Source organism: Leptonychotes weddellii, chromosome 11 (assembly GCF_054177405.1).
Source record: "Leptonychotes weddellii isolate Sample4059 chromosome 11, ASM5417740v2, whole genome shotgun sequence".
Classification (NCBI taxonomy): Eukaryota; Metazoa; Chordata; class Mammalia; order Carnivora; family Phocidae; genus Leptonychotes; species Leptonychotes weddellii.
Genome location: NC_138379.1, coordinates 8,828,063 through 8,856,061, shown reverse-complemented (window position 1 = coordinate 8,856,061; position 27,999 = coordinate 8,828,063). Strand labels below are relative to the sequence as shown.

Sequence of the window (27,999 nt, the reverse complement as noted above, 5' to 3'; positions counted from 1 at the left end):
GCTGCCTGCCGCTCCCCCTGCTTGTGCGCTTGCTCCCTCTCTCTCGCTCTCTCACTCTCTCTCTCGCTCTCTCTCTGACACATAAATAAACAAAATCTTAAAAAAAAATGTGTGTGTGGAAGAGCTTGGCACCGATCTGGCTCTAGCAGGACACAGGGAACAGGATAATTCCCCGAGAGGCTTACGAGTGGGATCTGAGCCCACCCACGTTTGAGTCTCAACTCTTCTCTTTCCTTCTGTTTTCGAGATCTCTGGCCAGTCAAGACACTGATTGTCTAAAGCCTCATTTTCCCCGCGTGGAAAGAGGGATAATTATAGCCACCTGGAGGAGCCGCTCAGAGGACTGGCCATAAAGGATATAAAGTGTCTGCTGAGAAGTGGATACTTAATAAGTAGGAGTGATTGTTTGAGATTCTCTTTTATTTCTTGTCACTCAGAAGACAGCAACAATGCCCAGCCTGGTCCAGGGAAGCAGGCGACTGGGGGGGCCAAGGAGGCAGGACCTTGCCCTCATCTGGGCCAGCTCGGCCCCTCAGTGGGGCCTGGCCCTAGAAGGGCCTCAGAGGCGTGGGGACGCTGTTGCTAGGCACTGGTTGCCAGGCAACACACTGTTTCTCCTGGCCCGGCCACCTCCCAGAAGGCCTGGGCTTCCCTGGAGCAGCTCTTGTCCCCTGCAGCCTCTCCCCAGAGCCACAGCAGAGGGCAGGTGAGGGTGGGGCCCGCTGCGGGTGGGCCCCAGGAGGGCCGAGCCAACGTCCCTCAGCAAGGCCCCCGAGCGAGCTGAGGGAGGGACAAGGAGCCCCGGGCTGGGCTGGGAGGGTGTCTGTCCATTCAGTCCCCAGAGGAGGCCAGGAGGGGATTAAGATAAGATCCGGGGCGGGGAGTCAGATACCCCAGGGCCTGAATCCTGGCTCCCCACACCCATCGTGAGCTCATCCTTCATCACTTGGCATCCTAGTTTCCTGGCTGTAAACTGGGGAGATGACAAGCTGTGGGGAAGGGGGAATGAGTGTATATGATTACGTGTTGACGATGACCAGTCCTTCCTTCAGTTTGGGGTCTGGGTGTCGGTGGAGAGGGACGGGGCCGAGCGGAAGGCCCTGGTTGGGTGGGGCTCGGGCTTCGCCTCCGGGGCCTCTGCAGCCTGAGCCTGAGACGGGCTCGGGGACTGGGGCTGCTGAACGGATGGGGCTCCCTGTGCTTCCTCCCCAGGCGCCCCCCCGGGGCCCTGCCCCACAGCACCATGATGGGGAAACTCCCCTTGGGGGTTGTCTCCCCTTATGTGAAGATGAGTTCAGGGGGCTGCACGGATCCCCTGAAATTCTATGCCACTAGCTACTGCACCGCCTACGGTGAGCGCCCCTGTGTGCTGGAGCCGCCCTAGGACGCGGGCCAGGATGGGGGGCGGTCGCCCCGCTGTGGGAGGGGCAGCCCCGTGCCCTGCCACACACGCTCAGAGGGACCCCAGTGCGCTGAACCGATCCATCCCTGAGCCCCCCCAACGACCGTGTCCACGCCTGTCCCATCAGGCTGGCTTTGCCCCGCTGCCCCTCCCCCGAGTCCATCCTGTGATTCTGCCACACTGACCTTGTCCCTCCCCTATCCTTTCCATTCCCCGCTGCCGCAATCTCGAAGGGCCAGGCTTTCACGGCTCTCTTGTTCCGGCCCCTGGCTCTATGCCTTCTCCATCCCGAGGACCCCTGGGCCCTGGGTGGGGTGGGGGGGATGTGGCTGGCCCTGCTTGGGAGGCCCTGCTCACTGTTCTTCCACTCCCCTGCCCCACGGGCTTCCCCTCTGGCAGGTCGGGAGGAGTTCAGGCCCCGCATGGGCAGCCACGAAGGCACAAGCTACAGATCCAATTACCGGCCCGTGGTCTCTTACCACGCCAACCTCGATGCCCTGGACAACCCAGCCATGGGGTAAGGTCTGCAACCCCTTCTCCCTCCCTGCCCCGCTGAGCCTTAGTGCTCAGGGCCATTGGAGCTCATCGGACCGACTTCGGGCTCCATGCATGGGGACCCTGAACCTTGCCTGGCCTAGGTCTGGGGTCCGGGGGCACTCAGGGCACGGCACCCACCTGGGGCCCTAAGGCAGGCGGACTCCTGAGGCATCTGTGAGAGGTTTGAGGGAAGTGGGCAGCTTCCAGAGATAAGCACTGCAGCCTCCGGGTGGCTCCTGCTCGACCCTCAGGGAACAAGTCCGCCACAATTTCCAGTCAGTGACCAATCAGAGCTACCGCCCCCTGGAGGTGCCTGATGGCAAGTACCCACTGCCTTGGAACGTGCATCAGACCAGCTCTGGCTACTCGCGGGAGAAGCCCAGTGTGGCGACCCCCACTAAGGAGGTCAGTGCTGGGCTAGGATCAGGAGACAGGGGGGCCCCGAGGCTGGGGTAGAGGAAGGGCCGAGGGGGCGGAGAGGGTGAGGATCCCTCCAGGAGGGTGGGATGGCCCTGCCAAGAGTTGGTCAAGGCTGAGATGCCTGGACGCTGAGGAGCCATATGCGGGCTGCGAGTCTGCTCACCTGTGTCACCTTCGTCCCCATCCCCGAATGCACCATCACCTCCGCTCCACCTCCATTCCCATCCCTGTCCCTGCCATCACCTCCACCACCCCCATCTCCAATCCCAACACCAACCCCATCCCCATCCCCATCCCATGGTCTCTACCATCCCATCCACATCTCCAACACCACATGACCATCCTCCCCACCAATGTCACGTTTGCTTTTGTCATTGTTGTCCCCATCTTCTTCATTCCATTGTCATTATGATCATCATCCTTATCACCAGCAGTAGAATGTATTCTACTAAGTCATTCATTCGTTCATTCATTCATTCATTCAACTGATATGTTCTGAACATCTCTTTTACATATGAAGGTGCTAAGTGTGGGGGGAAAATGCAACAGGGAAGAGGCAAGGGGTGAAGCAGTAGTGAAGGGGTTGCAACTGCAAGCCAGGAGGGTGGGAAAAGAGCTTGCTGTGGAGACGTGAGTCAAAGACTCAAGGGAAGTTAGTGTCCTCTACGTGCAGTGATGTGAGAGAGCGTTCCAGGCAGTGCAGATGGCAAGTGCAAAGGCCCTGAGGTGCGAGTATCTGATGTGACAAAGAATAGCAAGGAGGCAGGTGGCTGGAGCAAAGCAAGGAGCCAGGGTCCTTGTGGGTCTCTGTCAGCCCATGGGGTTCTACTCCTAGTGAAATGGGATGATTGCAGGGTTCTGAGCAGAGGGGGGACATGACTGGACTTCATTGTCAAGGGACCCCTCGGGCTACGGATACTCTGTAGGGGTCAAGGGCAGAAGCAGAGTCAAGACATGGACTGCCATCCCTTTGCCTGGAGCGTGACTGGCCGCTTCCTCCTCCCAGGTCAGGAAAGTCCATTTTGACCCCCAGGACTATGGGCCGCAGGCCATCACAGGGCTGGAGCCCGAGGACGTGCCCCTGCTCCACCAGCTGCAGGGCAAGGGCTCGATGGAGTGGGAGAACGCCCGGCATGTGAGTGGGCAGCCCCCGGTCAGGGCTGTGAGCGGGGCAGAGGGGCCAGACCCACTTCCTTTCCCTCCTGGAGACCGGCACTGCTCTGACTCGCCCAAAAAGCCAACCAAATGTGGGCTCAGAGTACCTAGAAAAACTGGGGAGAGCCAAGGATATTTGGTATTTCCAAGACAGCATCAACGGGGTCAGCAGGGGCTTCCTTACTCAGGTCTTAGGACTTAACCCCAGAGGCCCCTTCCCTCCCCTCGCCCATCCAGACTCCCTGAGCTCTGGGCAGTGCAGTGTGGCGGGAGGACCTACTGTATTGCCTTAGCCTCTCTGCTCGCCTTGGGTCCCCTCTTCGTCTGGGTGCCTGGGTCCCATGTTTATTCCTGGGAGTCCAGTGTGGGTGGGACGGGCTTCATTGTCACAGGAGAACTTACCGGGAGTGTGTGGGGTTCTGCTGCCCCATCAGAGAGGGATCTGTGCCGGGCCTGCCGTCCTCGGCCTCCCCTCGGGGACTATACCACGCAGGTCTGCTGGGAACACTGAAGAGCCACCACTGTGGCCAACCAGCCCCGGGCCCTGGTCCACCTCGCGGGCCCCAGTGCTCTCCCTTCTGTGTTCCAGGACCCGCGCTTCATGACCTATGAGTACAATTCCAAGTATTTCAAGGAGCCTTCAAACCAGCTAGGTAGGCACATGTCTGAGCTCATGCCTTCCTCCGACCACACCTCCCTCCCCCCGCCACAGGGAGAGACACGGTGGCGGGGGGCGGGGGGGGGGTGCGGGGGATGCAGACGGAGCTGGTGCAGGACAAAGAAGGCACCAGCAGAAAGAAAGAAGGATACAGAGGCAGCCTGGGGGACTTGTGCCTTAACGCCAACCCCGCCGAAGGACGACTCACTGGTTTAGGAGGGCTGTTGATCCTGACCCCAGCCGCCTCCCGGCCTGTTGGCACCTGCCCGTCCTGCACCTCTCTTCTCCTCCTCTCCCGTCTCATTCTCTGTCCTGAACTCTGGAGTCTTCCTGGTGCCCATGATCCTATAGCTCAGGCGTCCAGATCTTTGGAGCCAGCTCCCTCCCCAGTGGCTGGGACACTGAGCCTCAGGAGGCCCTGTGGGTAGGGCTAGGTGGCCGGGGTGGCGGGTAGCACAGGGGGGATGTCTTTTGCAGATCTCTTGCAGAAGAAATCAATTGGCGCCAAAGAAGAGACTGGCTTCACCGAAGAGTCCACCAAGAACCCCATTGTCTTCCAGCCCCCCTCCCAGGCCCTCCCTGGGGACCCGGTAAGTCAGGCCTGTGCCCACTAGAATCTCAGGGTGACTTCTAGCTTAAAATGTGTGAGTTGCCGAACCCTGTGTTCAAACACGAGATGAACGAGTGTGGGTAAAAACCACTGCTTTGGTCCAGCTCCCCCAGTTTACGGATGAGAAGACTAAGGTCCAAAGAGGAGAAGGGGCAGAGCCAACGTTACTCAGAGTCTGGGCGAGGGCCCTGGCCTGCTGGTTCTCACTCAGCATCGTTACTCCCCAAACTCTTCCTTTCCTCGGTTACCCCAATCATACGCACGTGTCGTGAGCCCCTTCTGCGCTCAGGACCCCGGGGCAGCTGCCTCTGCCGGGCTGACGTGCTTCTGTGGGCCTCTTTCCAGGTCCTCCTCCCCGGCCAGAGTGTCACCAGGTCCGACTTCCTCCCCATGCCCCACCCTCATGTAAGCTGAGCCGCTGGGGGTGGAGGGCGGTCTGATCCCAGGGCCTGGGGTCCTTCCTCGGGGCAGTTGGGACAGTACCTGGAGGACGGCGGGAGGCGCAGCTATGCTCTGGTGCCAGGGGCTCATCTGCGGCCTTAGGGGGACGAGTTCCTGCCTGTGCTGGCCAGAGGCTCCGAGCGGGAAACGGGCTACAACCGGGTGACGGAGAGGACCCTGAACCCCAGAGTGAGTGGCCTTCGGTGGGGGGGTTCCCTCAGAGCCGGGGCGTTCCCACGGGAGGGGGCAGGGAGGTTCCTTGGACGCAGATGCACTTGCGCACTGAAGGATGGGAAGGATCAGGATATTTGGACCCTCCAGGGGAGGGGCGAAGGCCCAGGAACTGGAAAGTGAGGGGTGTCTTTGACCCAGGGAATTCCGTGTGCCTGGAGGGGTAAGGATGAGGTCCTGGGGCTGGGGGCAAGTTGGGGCCGCGTGTGCCTCTGCCTGCCCTCCCTCTGTCCTTGCCGCCTCACCCTGGCCACCCACTGCCTTTCTGTGGCTCCGTCCCCTGCAGGTGCCCCCTCCTGGCCCAGAACCGAGCAGCATGAGCCACCGGCAGTTCCAGCCCCCGCAGCGCATGCAACAGACGAACGTCACCTTGCTGGGCCGGGAGACCGTGGGGAACAAGGTGAGGCTGGGGTGCCCAGCCCCACTCCCAAATCTCCACCCCCTCCTGACCTCACAAGTCCCCTCCGTACCTCTGGTGCAGGAGCCCTCGGGGTTCAGCCTCAACAACCCCAGCTACTTCCGGAACCCTTATGACCCTGACATGGATAATCGGTACCTGACCACCTACAACCAAGGGTGAGCACCCCCCTTCGCTGTCCAAATCCAGGGCTGTGAAGCCAGACACTGGGACAAGTGATGAGCTTACAGCCTGTGAAGTAGACCAACACTGAGTTAGTGTGATCCCCCAGAAGCAGCCCCTGAGCCAAGGATCTGAGCGCGAGCCTCTTACTGGGGAGTGTGGGGGAGCTGGGAAGTTGTGTGGGAAAAGGAAGGCAGCCCAAAGCCAGCGTGTTATTAAAGAGATATCCCATGGGGAGGCTCTAGAAAACAGTGCAAACACACGACTCAGAATGATCCTGGCCAAGGGGAGAGCGAGCTGGGGGACTGGTACCCCCACAGCCATCGGTCAGTAGTTAAGGGCAGTCCCCGAGGACCATACTAAAATCCCAGACACCTCCTTGCTACAGGCAAAGCAAGCCCCAGCAGCCCAAGGGCAGCCGACCTCTGCGCTTCTCCCTGATGCTGTGCCCAGGCTGGTGGGCAGGGAACAAATAAGGGGCTGAAGGGCGTCTGGGTGGAGCAACGTGGCATCTGCGAAGATACTACGTCCAGTCCATGGTGGGGGGGCTCTGGGTTCCCAAGAAAGTAAGCTCTTTGCTGAGCATCCGGGAAGGCTTCCAGGAGGAAGTGGCCCGAGAGCCATGGGGAGGACTCCCGGGGCCAGGACTGGATGGGGAGGGCATTGCAGGACTGGGATAGAGCCTCCTTGCACGACATCTGTCATCTGTGTCAGCGTGTGTCACCTGTGTCCCAGGACACTGGCCCCCCACTCCTTGGTCTCCCAAGTTGCCTCCCTTCCTTGGGGCTGGCCCCCCTCTTTGGGATGGGGACCTTGAGGCTCAGACGGGAGAAGTGGCGACCGAGCCACATCACAGGTCCGTGACACAGGTGGCTGCTCCAGTCCCCACGAGGGGGGAGGGGGAGGGGCAGAGACTCACGCTGGGTGTCGGGGGACAACAGTGTCCCTGTCCCTCCCTGGGCAGACGCCCTCCTCCGGCAGCTCCGGCAGCTCCGGCAGACCCTCGGCCCCAGCCATGTCTACAGGGTCCTTCTCCCGCCCGCCTGTCGGCTTTCCCGAGCTCCTGCCAGGAGTCAGGCGCACGGCTCCTCCCCCAGGGGTTGTAATCACTGACTTCCTCATGTACCTCTCTGCACCCCCACTTCATAAGCTCAAGGGCGGGGCCCACATCTTACTCATCGGTGGCCCTTTCAGAACCCGGCCCAGTGCTCAGGGAGCATCAGCAAAATGGAAGCAAAGTGGAATGCCCAGAGAGAAATGAATGAGCCAGGGTCTCCACTCCCCCACCCCTAAGAAGTTCATGGGCCAGGGAGGGAGGCGGCGCGCAGACCGTCCTTTCGGCTCCCCAGTGCTGGAGCAGCATCAGGGGGCTGGGCGAAGGAGGGCCGTCCAGCTCCGGGGCAGAGCCAGGGCAGGCTTCCCGAGTGAGCAGCATTCCCCAAGCGGACTGGGGCTCAGGACAGAGGACACAGCATGAGCAAAAGCAAGGAGGCTGGAGGGATCTGAGGCCATGTGTGCTCTGCTGGAGCCAAGATTCCTGTCCAAGAAGGGCAGAGAGGCTGCAGAGGTGGGTGGAGGCCAGCTTATCACCAGCAACAGCCCCCCCCGCCCCCACCCCGTGCTGCAGGTACTTCGAGAATATCCCTAAGGGTCTGGACCGAGAAGGCTGGACTCGAGGTGGCATCCAGCCGCAGAAGCACGGAGGCTATGCCCTCAACCAGCCGGTCACCCACATGGAGGCCACCCCCAACCCCACGGAGAGCCTACAGCACCTGCACCCCCACGTGGGAAGGTAGCCGGCCCTCCCTCCCGCTCTGTCCTTTGCGGCATCCAGGCCTTTCCCCAGCTTCTTCCCTCCCTCCGTCTGTCTGAGAGGCCTATTTCTTCTCTCTGGCTTGCTCGCAGCTTTTCCGGCTCTCTCCCCAGCGACCCCTCCCCCTGCATGGCTGCCCCCCGCCCCCCCCCCCAACGCCTCGTTCCCATCCCAGAGGCCGGCTCCACACCTGCTCCCTGCCAGGCTGCGGGGTGGGGGGGGTGGGGACAGAGTTGAATGGACTGTGGTTCTGCCTCACTCTGACTCCTTTCGGCTCAATTCAATTCCTCAAAAATTATATTTCTAAGACAATGGCCCAGATTTGGCAGGCAAAGAATGTGGCTTGGCTGAGGGCTGCCCCAGGGGAGGGGCAGGCAGAAGAGCAGGTCCCACCTTGCCCCACATCCCCCTCACGTCCACCCCTCCCCTCCCTGCAGAACCCTGATCTCCGTGGACCCCTTCTACCAAGCCCCGCCTCACAGCAGCTACTTCATGACACCCAACTGAGCCTGAGACTGGGTAAGGGGCGCCCCGCATGGGCCAGCCCCACATCCCCAGCCCTGGGTCAAGCAAGCCCTGCTGGGGACCCAGCCTCAGAGTGAGGGGTGGGAGACCGGGGGGGTGGGGCTCTCAGGGCTGGGGGAGTGCACTGAAGCCCCCTCCCCCTGGGAACCCCTCGGGTCTCATCTCTGTTCCTTCCAGGTTTGCCAACCCAACGGACAGGACAGGAGCCGGCTACAGTCCCTACCCCCACCCCGTCCCTGCCCAGACTCCCCTGACTACTTTCCTAATGAAATAAAGAGCAGTGAAGCGGCCCATGTGTCCAGTCACTGGCAGGGGAGCTGGGAAAAGGATGGGGGGTGGTGCAGGGCGAGCATGCAGGAGTGGAGGGGCCCCGGGCCAGCTTTGGAGTCAGGAAGGTCGGGTTGGACTCACGGTGACACTAGGGACAAGGACACAGATTCCCCTCCTGTCAGGGGGTCTCCTACAGTTGGTGCTGAGTGCTCAGTCGGTGTGGAAGGCCAGGAGCCCTGGCAGGGAGCAGGCGGGACAGAGTGGGGAGAGGCAGAGAGGGGCAGAGGGGCAGGCAGTCACAGAGATCTCTCTCTAGAGACAGACGGACGAGGGTCTGTGACAGATGGACGCCTTTACACTGAGCCAGGGAGGGGCAGGGGCTGGTTGAAAAGGCTCGTGCCTCAGGGCAGCCCTTTTGTGAGGATTAGAACAAGGATTCCCCCCACCCCCAAGCACAGTCCCTAAAGAGCAAACTTCTTGTGGGAAGAATGCATCCCTTCCTCCAGACGCTGCCGCCTGACACAGGGTCCCTCAGCCTGCAGGGCGGAACTCAGGCTGCCTCTCAGTGCCTTCCCTCACCTCCAGCAGGTGCATTTGCACAGTGCACACTACACAACCGTATGCTGTGTTCCCGCCAGCACCAGCTCCTCGTCTTATAAAGGGGAACCTGGACCCAGAGAGTGTGCCTCAGTTGCTTGAGGTCCTAAGGGTAGAGAGGCAGCCGCAGCCCAAGGCTGGGATGTCTCCAGCACCTTCCAGGCCAGCCGGCATGCTGAGGGGCAGACTCAGTGGTCTAGCAGCTGCCCCCCACCCCCTCCCCCTCCGTGGCAGAGTCCTCGCTCGGCCTGGCTGGGGATCCATGTGGGACGTGGGTGGCTCCAGCTGGCTCCAGCCCTGGAGGAGGGGAGGAGGGGACACAGAGTCTCTCGGCTGCAAACCCAGCCAGACTCCGACCCAGTGACAGCCCCACAGGCTGTGGGTGGGTCCTGCAGGTCCATGGCCTCCAGCGTTAGGGGTGAGTTACCAACTGTGGCCTGGGTCCCAACTGTGGCCTGGCCGTGAGGAGGTGGGGGAGGGGATGGACAGGTCCCCTCCCGCCCACAGTCCCCCCCAAATACACAGACACACGTGCTAACACGTACGTGCCAACAGACAAGTACACACAGACTAACACAAGCGCGCTGGAGACCAAAACACCCGAACGCTTGTACATGCAGACAGACACACAGACACAGAGGCAGACTTACAGACATGCAACGTGCTTAGACACAGACACACAGACACACCCAAACAGATGTGCAGAGACGTACAAGACAGACGGACAGACACACACACACCACTGCACGTGTCCGTGTCCTTCTTCCCCACCAGTATCCTTTTATAGCTCACCCCTCCTCTGTCTGACTCAGTAGGGGATATGGTGTTGGGGACACTGGAGCCTCATCACACCCTTTCTCGGTCTCCTCCGCCTCCCATTGTCCTGCACCCCGTTTCCAGGCCATGTGAGCTGGGGCCACCCCATGATGTTTCCTGAGCTGGAGCTCTGGACCGCACCCGAGGGAAGGGGGCTGAGCAGCACCCTTCTCTTTCCTTTAGCCCCTGCCTTCACCCCCTTCGGCCCCTCTCCAGGCAGCCCATCCCAGCCTCCCCGTTTGGATCCTGGGTCCCAGCCCGAAGGACTGTGTAAGGACGGGGTGACCCAGGGCATGTGGTAGCAGGAAGGTGGGGCCATTGCCTAGCTTAGGTGGTTCTGGAACTCCTGCCTGGTACAGAGCATGAATTTCCCAACTTCTGATGAGGAGACAGACACAGAGAGGCGGAGCCACTCGCCCCAGGTCACACAGCAGCAAGGGCTGTGGGTGGGCGCCTGTTGGTAAGGGCTGGCGTGGGAGCCCACGGTGGCGGCTGCCTGGGGGGGGATGTGAGTTGACTCCGAGTCATAACCGCCTTCCTGACCTCTGCCCACCCCACTGAGTTACTCGGGGCAGGCCCAGTGGGGGAGGGCAAGTGTGAGCTGGCCCTTGAAATGGGCAGCATGGCCAGTGGTGGGGGCTGAAGGAGGCAAGGCTGTGGGCCAGGACACAGTGCAGGGGCCAGCTCAAGGCCTGGTCGGGGGTCAGCGGGGACGGACAAGTGAGGCTGTGAGGTGGGCAAGCCCATGGGGAAGGCGGGTTGGCTAGGTTTTCCTACCATGCTAAGGAGCCCTTCTCTGTCCTCCTCCTCAATTAGGGGACTCTGTGTCCCCAGGGCAGGAGGGGTGGATACTCCCCACCCTGTGGCTACTGAGGTTGCTGAACCCTCCGTTGAAGCGAAGGCCTTTGCCCTGTCACTCCCCCTCTTTGCTGTCGGGTGAGTGTGGGCGTGGGTACTGGGGCTTCATTTCGCCTCGCCCTTCTGAGACTTGAGTCCTCGGTCAGGCCCCAGCCAGCCTCAGCCCAGCGCCCTCTCTTCCCCCCGGCGGGGCCTGAGCTCTGGGGTCAGACTGCCTGGGCTCATTCCCGGCTCTCCACACCCAAGGCTGCCTCCTGCGCTGGGCTGCGAGGCCACCTGACCATTCTGAGCAGAAGCGAGTGGCAGGACCCAGGCTGTGGGCTACCCAGGATGGTGGGCATAAAGCGCTCTGCGGGCGACAAGTAGCTGCCTTGATTCTGGCACAGAGGGAACAGGGGCCCAGCTAGGAGTCGGGACTTGACATAGTCACAGGCTCTGGCTCTTGCCTCCTCCTGCTTGGCCCTGGACAGGCCTCCTCAGGACCCTTCTCCAGGAGCAGCCCCCTGTTGGGTCAGGCGACCCACTGTACGGCCTCACGGGGAGGCCGAGGCTGCCCCTGTCGTGTCCCCGAAGCCAACTTCTGCCAGGCTCTCCTGGAGGCGGCCCACCTGTCCCCTCACTGGAAGCCAGGCTTTGGGCGTGGAAGCGAGTCACTCGCAGTGGGTGCCCAAATGTAGCTGCTACCAGAAGCTTCCTTCCCCTCCCCACAGATGCTTTAGAAACTGTGGTGGGGTGCACAATGACGACTGCTAGCTTTCTGAAGCCCCCACAGCCTGCTGGGTGCTGGGAATATTCCGTGGGCCTTCAGCTTTTCAGCGAGAACCCCGGGGGGCCCCCCTCCGGGGGAAGTTTGGGGGCGCAGGTGGGAGCTGCGCTGACAGCCGTGGTGTGGGGGTGTGCAGCCCCGCGGGCCAGTGGGACAGCAGGTCGGGGAGAAGCGCTGGATGCCACGCTCTCGGGCCCCACTGCGGACGCACGTGGACGCGTGTGAGGCTGCTGCCCGTCGCCGAGCTGTGGCAGCTGACGTTGACAGGTACTGCCTGGCCCAGGTCACGTGGTGATGCGCAGAGCCACCAGCTCGCGGGCTTGACAGCTGGCCAGTGGGGAAGGCATCTGTCTGTGGACCTGGAGGACCCCCCCCCGGGGGAGGGGGTGGCAGGAAGCCTGCGTGGGGAGGACGGTGGGTTTGCTACACCCAGACAGATGGAGGGCCTGACAATGAGAATCCGATCCCCGCCTTCTTCTTTGACCATCCGGAGGGCCACCCATTCTCAAGGACATTTTCCGAACAGCCAAATATGCAAGGGTAGAGGAGGAGTCAGATCCAGGAAGCCCCCCCCCACCCCTCCAGGGTCTCGGTTCAAGGTCAGAGGAGGCTGGCCAGGTCTCCCAGGCATTCAGACACTCCACGCTTCTCACGGGACCGGATGCTGCTACAGACAGGGCTCTGAGGGCAAGTTCTTGGCACCGTAAAGCTTCACTCCTGGGAAAACCTTTGTGATAACCAAGTAATCTGGGCCAGCGAGGAAGCAACCTCCTCCAAAGCCATGCAGCTTGGTGAGCACACGCTCGGGTGTCTGTGCTCTGAACACAAGGCCTTTCCCATCACGTCACTGAAATGGGGCTCTCAAGTAGGCAGAAGTGGAGGCCTAGAAGCTTCCTAGCAGGGCCGGGTCATGGCATTTGCAGCCAGCCAAACATGGGGCTTTGTTTTCTTTTGCTGAAGGATATGGGATATGAAGGATATGCTGAAGGGATATGCGAGTGTGTGTGAATGTGAGTGTATTTCCTCCGAGGTCCGCAGGTAAAGGGACAGATCAGAGGGGCATCGGTCTAGCCCACCCATCCTAAGAGAGAGACTGGGTGAGATGCCGAAGGAGCAGTGTTCAGAAAAGACTTTATGGGACTCTGGACCCCAGCATCCTTACTATGGCCCCAATGACAAGGTGTGGTCCCCATGATAAGAGCCTTGCAGCAGAGACACGTTCTCCTGGAGGGCTCTGGCCCCAGGGCAGGAGGCTGGCTTTGAAGAACATGGGCAAACTGATTCCCGAGCATATACAAGGCACCTGGCAGTGTGGGCACCCCTGGGTACCACAGTGAAGACCCTGCAGCATGGGACAGTGGACCCTCCACGGTGGTCATGGGGCTCTGTTAGTGCTCACAGGCTGAAGTCTGCTCACGCACGGTAGGGGTCAAAGCTCTTTGCAAGCAACAGAAACAGACGTTAGCTAATGTAAGCAGAAGAGGAATTTATTAAGGGACGCCTGGGTGGCTCAGTCGGTTGAGCGTCTGCCTTCCGCTCGGGTCATGGTCCCAGGGTCCTGGGATCAAGCGCCGCATCGGTCTCCCTGCTCCACGGGAAGCCTGCTTCTCCCTCTCCCACTCCCCCTGCTTGTGTTCCCTCTCTCACTGTGTCTCTCTCTGTCAAATAAATAAATAAAATCTTAAAAAAAAAAAAAAAAGAAGAGGAATTTAGTAAAAGGAATTCAGAGCTCACAGAATCTTCAGGTAGGCTTGAGAACAAAGCTTAGAGGCTACCCAGCCAAAAATGGGGGCCAAAATTGTCCCATGAACCTTGACCCACGGCGACAGCCTGTCTCCCCCATTGCTGGGCACTGGACGTGGCTCCCGCTGCCCCAGCCCCCACCCAACCTTGGAAGGGATCCTGCGCAGTCCGCCGTGCTCTGCGTCCCTCATTTCCGATTCCAAATCAGGGGTGGGTGCTTCTGATGGGTGGCTCCCTGGTCCCCTACCTGTACCCACCCAGCTTGCAAAGGAAGCTGGGAAAATGAGCTCCCAGCGTTTTCACCCTGTGCGGGAGGGTGGGCGGGTTCCGTTTTGTAGGGCAATTGGGGTTGTCCAACATAGGAGAATGCTGAGAGGCTCAAGGACTTCAGATGTCCTTCACGTCCACGCTACCATCAAGAAGAAGGGAATGAGCATTTGTGCAGTGCCTTCTACACCTGGCGGGGACGCTCCCAGCCTTTAAGGACTCTCTGTGAGACATGGGGAACAGATACCCTTCCTCAACTTCCCTAAAAGTACACCAGTCTGCCGGGTCCCTGATGCCCATGGGGCCCCTGGGACGGGGTTCCACTGTGCACGGCACCACCTGCTCAGCTGTGTGCACAGCAGGTGTGGATTTCCCAAGCCACACAGTCGGGAGCTCAGAAATGTACGCTGGTCTATCTGTACCTGAACTTAGCAAAGACGTCCACCCATTGCTTTCCAGCCCAACCTCCTCATCCCCTTTGAATTTAAATTGTTCATTCAAGATTCAAATCCAATCAAGTCAGGAGTTCTGCCCCTCCTCCCTCTTGTGTCCTGCTCCCCAGGAGGGGTGGCGCTTGCTCTTGAGGGAGAGGCATCTATCTATATGGCCTCCCCCTGACATGTGTGATCTTCATGGGTTTTGGTCAATCCACCTGTGTCCTCCCAGAAGCAACTACGACCTTCTGACCTCTGGTTGCCGGGGTTACACAAACAACCCTTCAGCTGGACCACACATGGATCCCCTCCAGGCCATCAGCTGCTGTCAGCCCACCAAGTCCATCTCAGAGGTGCAGAAACTTCTGGATGTTCTCCCTCGTGACACGGGTGTGTAGAGGATTCAGGGGAGGGGCTATCTCCCCTCAATTTCTACTCTCCTGGGGCTTCTCCATACAGCCAAGGGGAGGCTTTAGGAGGCCTCTTGAATTCTTAGGCCACATGTGGTAAGGAAAGGACAGATTCCCTCTGCCTGGTGTCCCCTCTATGTACCTGGGATATTTTTCGTGCCGCCCTCTGCCTCAGCCCAGGGCAGGTGGCACCTGAGCTCCTTTGCAGGCCATCCATCTGTAGGGGTGCTCTGCTCTGCCCCTTCTCTCCCACCTACTGGCTGAGGCTTTATCTCTTGTTGGGTGGGATCTTGGCTTCTGTGATGACACATGCTTTCCCGCTCCCAGGGCTTACATCATCAGCTCCCTTCTCTCCAAGTTCAAAGCCAAGCTTTTGGACCTTCAGAAAATTTTTTCTCTCTCTAAACCCAGCTCTTGCATGGCTGTAGTCCGAACTCTGGGTTTCAAAGCTTCTTTTGCAACTCAAAGCCAAGGATTTGACCCTTTGTTCTGAGTTTCCCTTGGAGAGTGGAGAATACAGGAAGCCAACTTACGGGAATGGATATGTTGAAAATTGTCTCCGGTGGAGCATCAGTTAGTATCTCAGAATGACAATCCCCAGGTCCCGTATTACTCCCTGAGGCTTCATGATCATTCTTCAAGAGAGGGTGACTGCGCCCATTCCTGGGCCAGGACTAGGGTGAAGGGAAGGAGGCCTTTTCCCAGGCACAAAATTCAGAGAAGTGCCGGAAAACTCAGCAATCAAGAGAAATAATAGTTGAACGCCATTACTTAAAAAAATAAAAGTGAATGCAAAAAATTCAAATGAACAAAATACCAACATTTTAAGTAAAGACAGCTTGAGTACTGTTGATTTTCCCTTTTGCCAGAGGCTTTGATATGGTTCATCATAGATAGCACTGATAACTGATCCTATCTTCATTTAAAATTTTAATATTTTGTTCATCATAGACTTTTTGCATCAATTTTGGATTTAAAAATATTGCATTAAACTGTCACTTATCTTGATTACTGAGTCTTCTTTGGCGCCCCCTTAAATTTTGTGCCTTGCTCACCAACCCCTAGCCCTGGGTTCCTTCTCCAGATGTGAAAATTAAGGTTCAGAGATGATGAGTAGCTCAGATGGAACAGATGGCCCCAAGACACATGAGGGAGAGACGGTCTCCATCTGTTCATTCAACACATATGCCTTGAGCGGGCTCAATGCAGTAAGCACAGGGCTGAGTATGTGGAATATCAGCAGACAAGGTCCCTACCCTCATAGAGCTTATATCTTATAACAGGGGAAACAGTTTTCAGTCAAAGAATTCACAGGGCATTATTTCTTTAATTGGAATTGGAATAAGTACTTCGAAGGAGAAACGTGGAAGCTCGAGGATCTATAGCGTGGCGGCTTGATGTGCCCTGGAAGATTCTGGAAGGAGTCTCTGAGAGAGGAAAGTTTGAGCTGAAACCTTAAAGATGAGGAATGCGAGCCACGTCGAGAAGGAAGAGGAGAACCCAGCGTGTGTCTAGAGGTCCTGGAACAGAGAGAAGCCGGCACATTTGAGAAACTGAGAGCAAGTGTGCTAGTCAGTCCAACAGCCCTTAAGTCTAAATGGCTAAACATACTAAAAATGTATTTCTCGGGGTGCCTGGGTGGCTCAGTCAGTTAAACGTCTGCCTTTGGCTCAGGTCATGATCTCAGGGTCCTGGGGGGATCGAGCCCCATGTCAGGCTCCCTGCTCATCGGGAAGCCTGCTTGTCCCTCTCCCTCTGATGCTCCCCCTGCTGTGCTCTCTCTGTCTTTCTCTCTCTCTCACATAAATAAATAAGATTTTTTTAAAAAAGTTGTATTTCTCATTTGCCTCACAGTTTAATGTGGGTCGGGTCACTCATCTCTAAGTGGTAACTTGGGGATCCAGGTTTTTCCACCTTTAATACTGTAGAAAATCAAAGAGTGGAGGATTGTGTATGGATGTGGCATGTAGTACTTCTGCCCACCGCCACTGGCCCAGGGCTCAATCCAGCCCCACCCCATCGGCCTGGGAGAAGGAGTTGGGCTGAGTGCTCAGGAAGAAGAAGTTGTGACCCTCAGCAGCCCCTGCCCCAGGGAAGGGGACCAGAGCAGGCAAGTATTTGGCAGTCCTGGTCGAGACCTGGGTGTAGAGTGTCAGGGCAGAAGATCCAGCCTGCCCTTGACCACAGATGGAGGAATGTATTAACATAAGGGCAGCTGCTAGCCATGAACACTGCAGCTTCTTCCTGGGAAAAGAAGGTGTCATGCCCAGAACCCCTTCGAATGGTCGGGTTCCCGTCCATGGCATGGAGGTGTGGCCTTCACTCTCTTGGCCTCTTTTGCTCCAGCTCTGGTATCCCTGGAAGAGGTAAGGGAGAAGACTCACCTTCCAACAGTCCTGGCAGGTCACCCTCAGGGCTCAAGTTCCAGGGGAATGTGATCCTCAGGACATGTCTAGACTCTAGTTTCGAGGGAGTCTGGGGAGCAGGTTGGTAGTGGCTGAGCTAGCCTCATGAGTTTGGCTACCTAGTGAAGGGCCCTGGGCTAATCATGGGTCAGAGACTGCCTGGAATTTGCTAATAGGCAAACCCTGAAGCCCAGATCACAGCCCTGGGGTGCCCCTGGACTTGGGAACCTCCTTGCTCTGCCTTCTTGAACCTGTTTGAGGTTCCTAGGCTTGTCCTGTGCATCCTAGGACGCCCCCAGTTGGTCAAACACACCGAGCCCTGGGGCCTGGGATCAAAATCTCCAAGTAGGGCAGTCCTGGAACCTTTTTGCTGTTTGCAGGATGGGGGCAAGCGTTTAGACAACCTGGGTGCTTTCTTCAATTTCCCCCAGCTGAGAGAGACAATGAGACATAGTAGGAGAAGCCCAGACGTTGCAATAGGATGGCCTGGCTTTGCCCCTTCCCAGCTGGGTAACCTTGATGGAGCTACTTCGCAGGATCTGTTTTCTCATCAGTCAAAGAAGGGGGATTTAGTACTGCCTGGCAAAACTGTGCTGGGAGGTGGATGAGATGATCTACAGGTGCTCAGTAAGTGATAAGCAGCGTTTTCCTGTGGAAGAGAATCAAAACGACAGGGGTATGAGTTGCACAAACTCCTCCCCCCCGACACACACACACACACACACGCACGCACGCACAAACACACACACACATACACACCCCTTTCTTACAGCCGCAGCCGAATGGATTCTGTTCAAATACGTGTCAGATTGTTTGCCACTCTTCTGCTCAAAGTTCCCCAGTGACCTCTCTCACCCAGAGTCAAACCAAAGCGTCCGCAAAAGCCACGGCCCCGCTGAGGTCTGCCCCCTCCTCACTAGCTGTCTCTGGCCTCATCTGTAACCATGCTCCCCCTTGCTCCCCAGGCTCCTTGCTGCTCCAGAACCCTCTCCCCCTCCCCACTCCTGCCCCAGGGTCTTGGCCCCACCACCCCCTCTGCCTGGAATGCATTTCCCCTTGACATCTGTCTGCAAGGTTTGCCCTCTCTCTTCCTTCCCATCTCTTCTCCAAGGCCATCCCGTCAAGGAGGTCTCCCCAGCCACTCTGTTTTAAATGGGGTCCTCCATCCTCCTTCTCTCTCTCCCTTGCTTCATTTCCTGCATAGCCTGACCAGCCCCTGACCGACTGTGGATGCATTTTGTTGCTTATCTCCACTCACAGGGATAGAAGTTCTACAGTCAGGGGTTTTTGTCTATAATGTTCACATTCACAGCAATCCCCAGTGCCTGGGCACACAAGTAGGGACTTCCTGTTTGTTGAATGAATACCTGAATGGAGGCAAGGACTCAAGTTGGGGGGTGATGCAGGTCAGGGGAGTGAGGCGTGGCATGAAGGACACATGGTCAATGTCCCTTTTCTCCGAATGAGGGAGTTGGACTAGACCCCAGGAGATCATGAACCCCTGGGAATCGTGCACATCAATGGTGAGTTCCTGTCTCCACGCATTGTTCTGGGATGAGGGTCCCTAACTTCTTGCGGACATTTAACAAAGCTCAGCATCATCCCTGCTCTGGTGTTTCCTGGTTGGATCTAAAAGGCTCAAAGCCTTGCTAAGAACCTACGATGCTGACACTCCACGATCTTATTCTAGTCTCAGCAACCCCAGTGGTCCTGGCCCCAGAGAGGGGAATGGGAGCCAGAGGGGGCCTTGGCAGGATCAGCGCGGGGGAGGGGGGGAAACGCACGGGAGGGCACAAAGGAGACTTTTGTATGACTACATGTGCTGCCTTCTTTTTATTTAAAAGAACATAGATGTATAGCAAGTATGACAAAATGTGAACAATTGTCAACGCTGGATGCTGGGCACAGGGGTGTTTGTCACAGAGAGCTTTGTACTTTTTCTGTATTTCAAAAATTTATTTTAAAAAAACCCACACAGATTTGGAGGTGGGCAGGGCAGTTATAGCTCGTGAAGAGGCATAGAGAAGCCGTTTCTGGGGGGCCTGAGGGACGTGCACTTTGGGCATTTTTCCGGGGTGTGTGTGTGTGTGCGCGCGTGTGTGTGGGCAGAGGGGACGGCCGGGTCCGAGCCCATCCCTGGAGTCGTTGGAGCCCTTTCTTCCCTCCCCGCTGCTCCCCCTTCCCGGGTCTCAGTTTCCTGCCTTCCTGGGGAGCAGGGAAAGGCTGAGAGGCCCCGTGCTGGGGGTGAAGCTAATTCATTAGTGATGCTCGACAAGGACCGGGCGCCTGCAGCGCTCGCGTGATTCATCAACATGATTGCCCGGCTGCCAGCCTGCGTGGGCCCCGAACGCCAGCACATTTTACCTTTACCCACCGAGAAGGGCCTGGTGGGAGGTGAAGGCACATGATCTACCCAGAGCAAGAAAAAGATTTGGAGGAAAAAGAGGGCTGGTCCCCTGTGCCCTTGAACCAGGAAGCTCTGCCAGGCCGGTGCTGGATTTGCAGGGGCTCCTGTGGCTCCTGCCATGTCCGTAGAGCCCAAGAGGGCCGCCTGGTGCTGGAGTGCCAGTTCCGAGAACGTGGCAAGGGGGTGGGGGGTGCTGGCGGGGCTTCCTCCTCCACAGCGAATGTTCCCTTGGGGAAACTGCCTGGGGGGCGGCGGCGGGGGAGGGGGGAGGGTGAGAGGGAGGGGCTCATCCTCTTCCCCAGTAGCCTGGCTGGGTTCTCTTTGGCTTTTTGGTCTCTTCCAAAAAGTCTCCCAAATGAGTAGAAGAAAGAGTTGGGTTGGGGCTTAGATGAAGTACAGAAGGAGCTCAGAAGCCTCTTCCACCCCAGGTCTGGTGTCTGGGCTCCACTTAATCTCTGCCTGAGTCCCCTGCCTCGGCTCAGAGTCCCGCCTTCATTTTGTGAGTGCCCCTCCCAGGACAGGGGTCCGTGGCTGGGTTCCTGGCTCACAGTGATACCTGCCTCTGTCTCCCATCAGCTGTTCACCCCATGCCTTTTCATCCCTTTATCCAACAAGTATATATGGCGCATCTGAGCAAAAGAAGCCAGGAACAAGGAAAAAAAAAGAAAAAAACAGGCACTGAATAATCTCATTTATATGAAATTCAAGAACAGGCAAAACTGATCCGTGATGATAAAGGTCACACTCATGGTTGCCTCTGGGAGGCGGGGATTGACTGAAAGAGGCTCAGGGTTACTCTGAGTGATGGAAGTATTACATGGGTGTTTACATTTGTCAAAACTCATCAAACTGTACACTTACGATCTCAACATTTCATGGTATGTAAAGTTTGTTTCCATTTAAAAAATGTTAGAAGTTTTCACTGAATACCTACTACGTGCTAGACATGGTGCTGCAGCGAAGGAGATAAACTTGTCTGCCCCGGGAGGTGACATTCCAGCTTACAAGTGGTTCTCATGCTCTCCTGGCATTGGCCACTGGTCTCTGCCCCTGGGCTGGCCTCCCTCTCTGCCTGCAGTGGGGATGGGGGTGGGGGTGGGTCAAAGGTCAGGGTGCTGCAGGGGACGGGGTGAGTTACATGCGCACACACGAGCCAGGTTCAAGGGGAGGCAGGATGGAAGAAGCATCGAGGCTGCAGACGCCGCTGCCTGGATGTAACTTCTACTGGCTGTGGTGACCTTAAGCAGATTCCCTAATCCCTCTCAGGCCACTTTCCTCATCTTTCACATGGGACTAATGATGCTTTCCTTGTAGCTTTGGCAGGAGAGTTAGAGGCTCCGGGGTGAGAAAACTCGTTGTTTCTTATATGTTAGTGTGGTACAATGATTAAGAGCACAAATCCCAGCCACTCACCAGCGCAGTGACCTTGGGCAAGTCACCCAGCTCAAGTCAAACCCCTCAGAGCCTCAGTTTCTCCGCCTTTAACTTTGGGGTAATGAGGGTACCAAGCTCAGACGTGTTGCAAGGATTCAGTGCAATGCTCTTAGTAGAGCGCTGGGCACGTAGCAGGCTCGGAGGACACGGGGGCGAGGGTTTCTGCCAAGAGCTCTGGCAGGAGGGCTCTGAATGGGAGGGAAGAAGGCAGGGGCACACAGCTGTTGGTGGGAGCATGCGCAAGAGAGTTACAGAATGACAGTGGTCATCCTTGGTGGTGCTCAAAGGGGCTCACGTGTCCCTGTCCTCTGCCCACCGCAGCCACACGCAGACCTCGAACGCAGCTGGAGGGACAAGGCAGGAGACTGGAGCGTGAGCGCACTAACGAGGAACCTGTTGGGCAGTGGGGGCGGGGGATGGGGGCGGAGCCCAGCCCGGGTCCCCACAAAGCCTCCGATGTGACCCACCCTGAAAAGGGCCAGAAGGGAACACCGCTCCGAGTTACTATCCTAAAGTGAGAATGGGCGCAAGCCGTTGGCGACGAAGAGCCGGCACTGACCGCGCCCCTCAGTCCCTCCCCGAGAGCCACTCGGCCAGAGTCCCGGGTCGCGCGCCACGTTTCCTAGGTCCTCGGTTCCTTCTAACTTGCTGCTCCGGGTCCACACAACCGCTCGCCCAACGGCTCGTCGTGTTGCAGGTGTAGACAGCGTCGGACGTCGGGTCGCTGTTGGCGCAGCGCCCGGCCTTCGGGGCGCGGACCTGGGGTTGCCTCGGCGTGCGCCGGCTCCCGGGGCGGGTCGCCCGGGCCGGCGGGGGGCGGGCCTGGGCGCCGGGTCCCCGCTCGGGTGGCACCTCCGCCCCGCCCCGCCCCGCCCCCCCTCCGCCTCATTGGCAGCCGCACACGCGTCGGGGGTTGCCAGGGCGACGGGTCGCGGAGCCGCAAGTCAGCGCGAACCCGAGCCAGTCGGCCTCCGGCGGAGGGAGCGGGGGAGGCCGGAGGGCGGGCGGCGCAGCGTGGCGGCGGGGCCCCGAGAGGGCGCCTCCTCCCCGGCCCGGCCCGGCCCCCCTCCCGGCGCAGGGACAGGCTGGGGCGGGGGGCCCCCGGAGCCGGCGCGGCCTCGGCCCCGTCGGGGAGGCCCGGGGGCGGCCAGGGCGGGGCGATGCCGGGAGGCGGCGGCGGCGGCGGCGGCGGCGGCCCGGGCCGGGGCCCGTGACCATGGGCATCGCCGAGTCCACGCCGGACGAGCTGCCGTCGGACGCCGAGGAGCAGCTGCGCAGCGGCGAGCAGCAGCTGGAGCTGAGCGGGAGGCGGCTGCGGCGGCTGCCCAGCGCCGTGTGCGCGCTGAGCCGCCTGCAGAAGCTCTACGTGAGCGGCACCGGGCTGCGCGAGCTGCCCGAGGAGATCGAGGAGCTGCGCGAGCTGCGCATCCTGGCGCTCGACTTCAACAAACTCGAGCGCCTGCCCGACGGCCTGTGTCGCCTGCCGCGCCTCACGCGCCTCTACCTGGGCGGCAACCGGCTGCTGGCGCTGCCCGCGGACTTCGCGCAGCTGCAGAGCCTGCGCTGCCTCTGGATCGAGGGCAACTTCCTGCGGCGCTTCCCGCGGCCGCTGCTGCGCCTGGTGGCGCTGCAGTCGCTGCAGATGGGCGACAACCGGCTGCGCGCGCTGCCCGCCGAGCTGCCGCGCATGACGGGCCTGCGCGGCCTGTGGCTCTACGGGAACCGCTTCGAGGAGTTCCCGCCCGCGCTGCTGCGCATGGGCCGCCTGCACATCCTCGACCTGGACCGCAACCGCCTGGGCGGCTTCCCCGACCTGCACCCGCTGCGCGCCCTGCGCGTCTTCTCCTACGACCACAACCCGGTCACTGGGCCCCCGCGCGTCGCCGACACCGTCTTCCTCGTGGGCGAGGGCGCCGTCGAGCGCATGGCCGAGCGCGACGAGCCCACGCCCCGGCCGCCGCCCCGGCGCCCAGCTCGGGCCTTTGAGGATGAGGAGGAAGAAGACCTACTCATAGGGGGCGGTGGCCCCCGGGCTCTGGGGCCCCCCGGGGGCAGCCTCCCCGCCCTGGAAGCCGCTGCAGGACTGGGCACCTGAGCCTATGCTCTGGGTGATGGACTTGGGCCGTTCTGGGAGGAGGGGCTCTGGGAAGGTCTGTGGGAACGGTGGACCCCTACCATGGGGCAGTGGAGGGGCCACTTGGGGCGAGCTGTAGGGACAGGCAGGCCTGGGCGTCATCTTCACATACTCCTGGTTGGTAAGCAGCCTGCCACCTGGCTGGTCTCCGGGCAGTCCTCAGACAGAGAAGTCCTGGCTCGGTCTAGTCCCCTCTGGCTCTGTCCCGTCTGACAGAGTCACTGACAGCACAGTGGGGATGCTGGCTTCCTCCTGGAGCCGTGTCCGTGCTGTCCCCAGAATCACCACCTCTGGCTGAGTCTGGATGCCCAGGGTGCCACACCAGCCCCTCCTCCTCCTGGAGTTTGGATCTCCTAGACCCACCCTTCCTGGTGCAGGAGCAGCTACCTCTGGGGTGGGCCACAAGCCCGTGTGAGCCCGAACTGTCCTTGGAGGAGGGCCTGGGCCGAGCGCCAGTGCCCAGGACAGAAGTGGGAGAGTGGGATTGGGGCCCTAACACCGAAGCTGCCCTTGCCCCTCCACTGGGGCTCATTGCACATACCTCCCTTCCCAGGCCCCCTAAAACTTGCATGGGGGAGGGGGCGCTTAGAAGGCAGGGTCTCCACCCCCGCCTTTGATTCTGTTCTGTTCTCTTGTGCCTGGAATCTCGCTGGGAGCCGAGTGCTCTCTCCCCCTTCCCCACAGCCTGAGCCTTCCAGCTGTCAAGTTTGAAAAGAAGCCACTGGGCCTCTAGGGCCTCCTGCGCGGAGGAGAGAGGCTCTCTGCTCTGGGAGGCTGTTCCAGTGCCTCTCCCACTGCCTGCACTCTCCATTCCCTTAAACGGGCACAGTCGGGGTGGCTGGCACGGCGTGGGGCACGGGACAAGCGCTGTGTCCCTCCACTCCGTCACCAGGGACAACCTCAGGGGCTGAGGAGTGGGGTGTCGTTCTGCAATTCCCAGGGCCAGATCTTTCCCATCCAAGCAATAACGGAAGGAGGGGGCCAGGGCTAGGGACACTCAGGGACACTGTCAGGGGCAGGGGCCCTACGTGGTAGTGTTTTCTTTAGGAAGAAAAAAAAAACTGGCTGTAAACATAAATAATATTTCTTGGAGAAAGAATGTGCGTTTCCCACATGCCTGTTTATTTATAAGCCCTGGGAGCACCGCGTCCCATGGCTGTGGGGAACCTGGGCTCCCTGCGGCACTGAGGTCTTGCCCACGTGCACCAGCTCTGCGTCAGGCGGGCCGTGGCCAACAGCTGTGTCCTGCCTGGGGACCAAGCGCCTGTCCTCAGTTACATTTGGCTTTGGCTGCTCGAGGCTGGCCTCCTGTCCCGCTCTCCCTCACTCTGCCCGCCAGGCACCCCCCTTCACTCCCTTTCCTGTTCTTTCCAGCTTGCTTCGAAGGTTCCCAGCTCTTAATATAATCTGAATCTCCCTCAAGCTGGGCTGACCTTTCTCTCTTCTTTCACTGGTACTCAGCCCCCTCTCTCGCCCCCTCTCCATGTGTCTATTCTTCCCTCCTTCCATATCCCTCACTCCGTTTTCCTTTTTCTTAGTCTCTCCCTCTTTATCTCTTTTTTACTCAATTATGGTATTACTTTCTCCCCTCATTGTTCTGGGGAAGAAAAGGAAAGTTTTAAAGAAAACATCATGAAGCCTCAAGCCTAGAGGCCCATCTCCCCATGAGAAGATGCTGCCGGCCACCATCACCATGGCAACAGGGCTGATGTCATACAAGGCCCAAAGGTTGGCCCAGCAGCTCTGTTGGTCACCGGGCTGGGCCTGGGTTAGAGGGAGGCTTGGGCTGGCTCTGGGAGCAGGCGGCTTGCAAGTGAGAGAGAAGGCCTCGAACAGACAGAAGGAGCGGGTGGGTGGGGCAGATTGGAGGCTGCTGCCTGCCAGGAGGATGAGGGGGTCTGGGGCTCAGCTGCAGACCTTTTCCCTCCGGGGACTCTTCAGGTGCCCCTGCTCCCCTGGCTGGAGCTCCGTCAGGGTCAGTGGACCTTCCTGGGGTCTGGGAACTTGGAGGAAGGGATTTGAGACCTCAAGATCACTCGAGGTAGGAACCGCACGCAGCCGGCCAGAGACTGTCCTCTTGCTCCGTGACTCAGACCATGGCAGAGAGGAAATAGCCCCAGGGCCGGGCTCAGAAGGCATGGGTTCCAGTCCTAGTTCTGCTATTGGCCAAGTGACTTGGAGCACGTCGTGGTCCCCTGGGCCTCGGTTTCCCCATCTGCACACACGATGTTGGGTTCATTTAGGTGTGATGCTGCAGCTCAGAACGCCATGCAGCCTGGTGTTTCTCTACCTCCCTTCATGCAAATCTTAGACACAGGGGAAATCGGGGTGCGGGAGGAGCCACGTCACCCTGGAATAACGCTGGCCCCCATAGCCCAGATTTCCTTCCTCTCACTGGTGTGTTTCCCTGTACCTCTTCCCCTGCTGCACCTGCCTGAGAACTCTAGGTGAGGCAAAGGTCCCACGCGTACCCTTGGGGCCATGTCCAGGCCCAGAGGGCCCCCTGCCTTTCTGCACTGTCAAACGTGGCACCCTCAGCCTTGGCCACTCACTAGCCAAGCAGGGGCTGCCAAGGCTGAGTTTCTCTCCAGGGAGAGGAAGCACCTGTCGGGGCCCAGTTTGTTACTTGCTTGCGCCACTACCAGAAACCAGTTCCTCTTGGGAAAAGAGAAAGCTTGGTTAAAGTGGGCGCTAACTCCAGGCTTGAGAGCACTATCGAGTGTCTGGGTCTCCATCTGGAAATGGAGAGACCAGGGTGGGAGGGGGGCCGTTGCCAAGGACAGCTGGGCATCACAGATCCCCTCAGTGCTGAAGAGAGCACAGTATTGGGAGTCCTAGTTCACCCCCCACCTAACTGCCTGTGACTTCTCATTTGGCCTTGGGGGGCAGGCGGAAGGGGGAGAGACTTTTGGAGGGGCATTTGCAACGGTGGCCAAGTCTGCAGCGGCCCGGCTGGTGCGGGGCCGTCAGCGGTGGGCGGGCCTGGGGGGAGCACGCCGCGGCAGCTCTGCAAGAGCTGTATGTGTGCCCAGGGGTCAGGGATCAGAGCCGGAGGGCAGGCAGTGGGGACCGTGACGACAAACGAGCAGAGGCAGTGGCAGGGCTAGGAACAGGTCCAGGGAGGGAAGGGACTTGCTCATCCAAGGGGCTCAGGCCGCCTAACCCAGGGCTGAATCCACACCACAGGAGACCCCCTCTGTCCTAAGCTGATGGTCAGGTCTCCGTGTGGAATGGGTGGGACCTTGCCCACTCCCGGAACCTCCCCGTGGCCAGACCGGGCCAGCAGAGTGGCAGAGACACGCGCGCGCGTGTGTGTGTGTGTGTGTCCTTTCTTAGCTTTGTTACAGTCATCCCCTGCTTCCCACCCACCCTCTGGGGCTTGGGCGAGCAGAACACGGTGCTTGGGAACTGGGGGCCCTGCCCAGACCCCCCTCCTGCCTCCAGTGCCACCACACTGGCTTGCTCAGCCACCTGTCCCAAAGCTTCCTTAAGATACCCGGGCACTCTTGTTCTGAGGATGGACATTTATTAGCACACCTGGGCGTGCCACACGGAACATGTATTCAGACAGGGGTCCCTGCCCAGGGGGGCTCACAATCTAAACAAGACACAACGCACACACACATACACACACACGCAGGACACAGACAGGGAGCAGGGCATCTTCAAGGGACACGGATGGCCAGGGGAGCCACGGGCTGGGGCGCACAGCATGTTCAAGCGTTGTCCTTCTGTTGTCTTTGTGGGGGAGGGAGAAGAGAGCAGGATGTGGCCCAGGATGGCCTTCAGGAAAGCAGTAGCGTCCGGGAGGGACTTGCGTGAGGAAGAGCACACCAGAGGACAGGGGTCCCAGGCACAGGGAGAGATGGGCACATCTCTTGGTGAAGGCATGGATACTGGGAGAGCCAACAAGGCGAAGGTGGGCAAACTAGGCAAAAAGTCCAGGAGGAGCCCAGAGCCCCGCGCGAGGAGCTGCCGCGTCTGCCAGGCTGTGAGGGGTCCTGCTTTCAGGCCCAGCTTTCCAGAGAGATCCTGAACAGAAGTTCTGGCAAGGAGTGCTCTTCAGGCTACTTACCTGACCTTAGGGCTCCCTCTAATCTCTGGGACAGAGATCAGAAGCCAAAAGAAGAAAACCACCCTTTAACGGGACACTGAAGCCAGGTTGGAAGAAATTCATGGGGCGGAAGGGCACAGGGCAGGCAGCTTTAGGTGGGGGTTCTTGGTGCAGCGCAGGAAAGCAGTTGCCCACCCCAGGTGCTGGGGAACAGGGGCGCGGTGGCCCTCTTCACTCTGGAGGGGGGCAAGGCCAGCAGGTGGACACATGGTAACAGAGGCGCACTTGTTCCTTTTGTGTCTGTGACAGATGTAGCACCTTCCTTCTAAAGTAGCCTGAGAGCTACCAGGCCTTGGCTTCCCCAAGGCTGTGTGGGGAGGGAAGGGAATGGGCTGGGAAGGTTATTGCTCTTTTGTGAACTAAGGACACTGGTCCCGGGGAAGGAAGTAACTTGCCTGGGGAACACAGTGGCTGGAGAAGGAAGACACTGGGGCCCAGCTTCCTCAGACTGGGACTGACCATGGCCTCTTTTGAGTTGGAAAGACTCTTCTAATCCTAAAGGATTAAACCAGGAAAGGGTGGAGAGAAGCCAAAGATCCAGCCAACAGATCTAGAGCTCTTTCCTGGTCCCCACAAGGACCGGGAAGGAGACGCTGGTCCAAAACCACAACGGGCCAGCCAACATTCAGGGGGTGATAGGCAAGGTGGAGGCTCCTGCTTTGGATTGTCTGACCTGCCTTGGAGGGTGGTGATGGTCCCTTGGGAACTGAAGGAGGTAATGCTGGGCTGGGTGAGCTAGAGGGTCTCAAGGAGACTCCACTCCCGACAAGCCTCGCTTCAGGCCTGATCAGGAAATATGGCTGCTCTCCTGTTTTCTGGGCAGCTGGTGGGTTCATACTCTAGATCTGAGGAGGGGCTGGAAGCTCAGGGAAGGCCTCCTCACCAATGAAGCCAAATCCCAAAGGTGACAAAGGGAGACTCAGTCCCAGGCTCCCCATCCCCCTCACCCCACTGCCTCTTCCGCTGGGAGTT

The 27,999-nt window shown here is 59.1% G+C and overlaps 2 protein-coding genes across 2 annotated transcripts; both read left to right on the top strand.

The window, feature by feature from the left end:
- The first annotated feature begins 1,129 nt into the window (after positions 1-1,129).
- Positions 1,130-8,662, top strand: SAXO4 (stabilizer of axonemal microtubules 4). The gene is made up of 13 exons (XM_081798014.1): positions 1,130-1,352; positions 1,802-1,919; positions 2,191-2,344; positions 3,366-3,494; positions 4,104-4,167; positions 4,650-4,762; positions 5,128-5,187; positions 5,326-5,412; positions 5,741-5,854; positions 5,936-6,030; positions 7,662-7,826; positions 8,285-8,366; positions 8,550-8,662. The coding sequence occupies exons 1-12, from the start codon at positions 1,244-1,246 to the stop codon at positions 8,352-8,354; spliced, it is 1,278 nt and encodes a 425-aa protein (XP_081654140.1). The 5' UTR covers positions 1,130-1,243; the 3' UTR covers positions 8,355-8,366; positions 8,550-8,662.
- A 13,333-nt stretch (positions 8,663-21,995) lies between these two features.
- On the top strand, positions 21,996-24,197 carry LRRC10B (leucine rich repeat containing 10B). The gene has a single exon (XM_006730370.3). It carries the CDS (start codon positions 21,996-21,998, stop codon positions 22,872-22,874), a length of 879 nt encoding a protein of 292 aa, XP_006730433.2. The 3' UTR covers positions 22,875-24,197.
- The last annotated feature ends 3,802 nt before the right edge of the window (positions 24,198-27,999 follow it).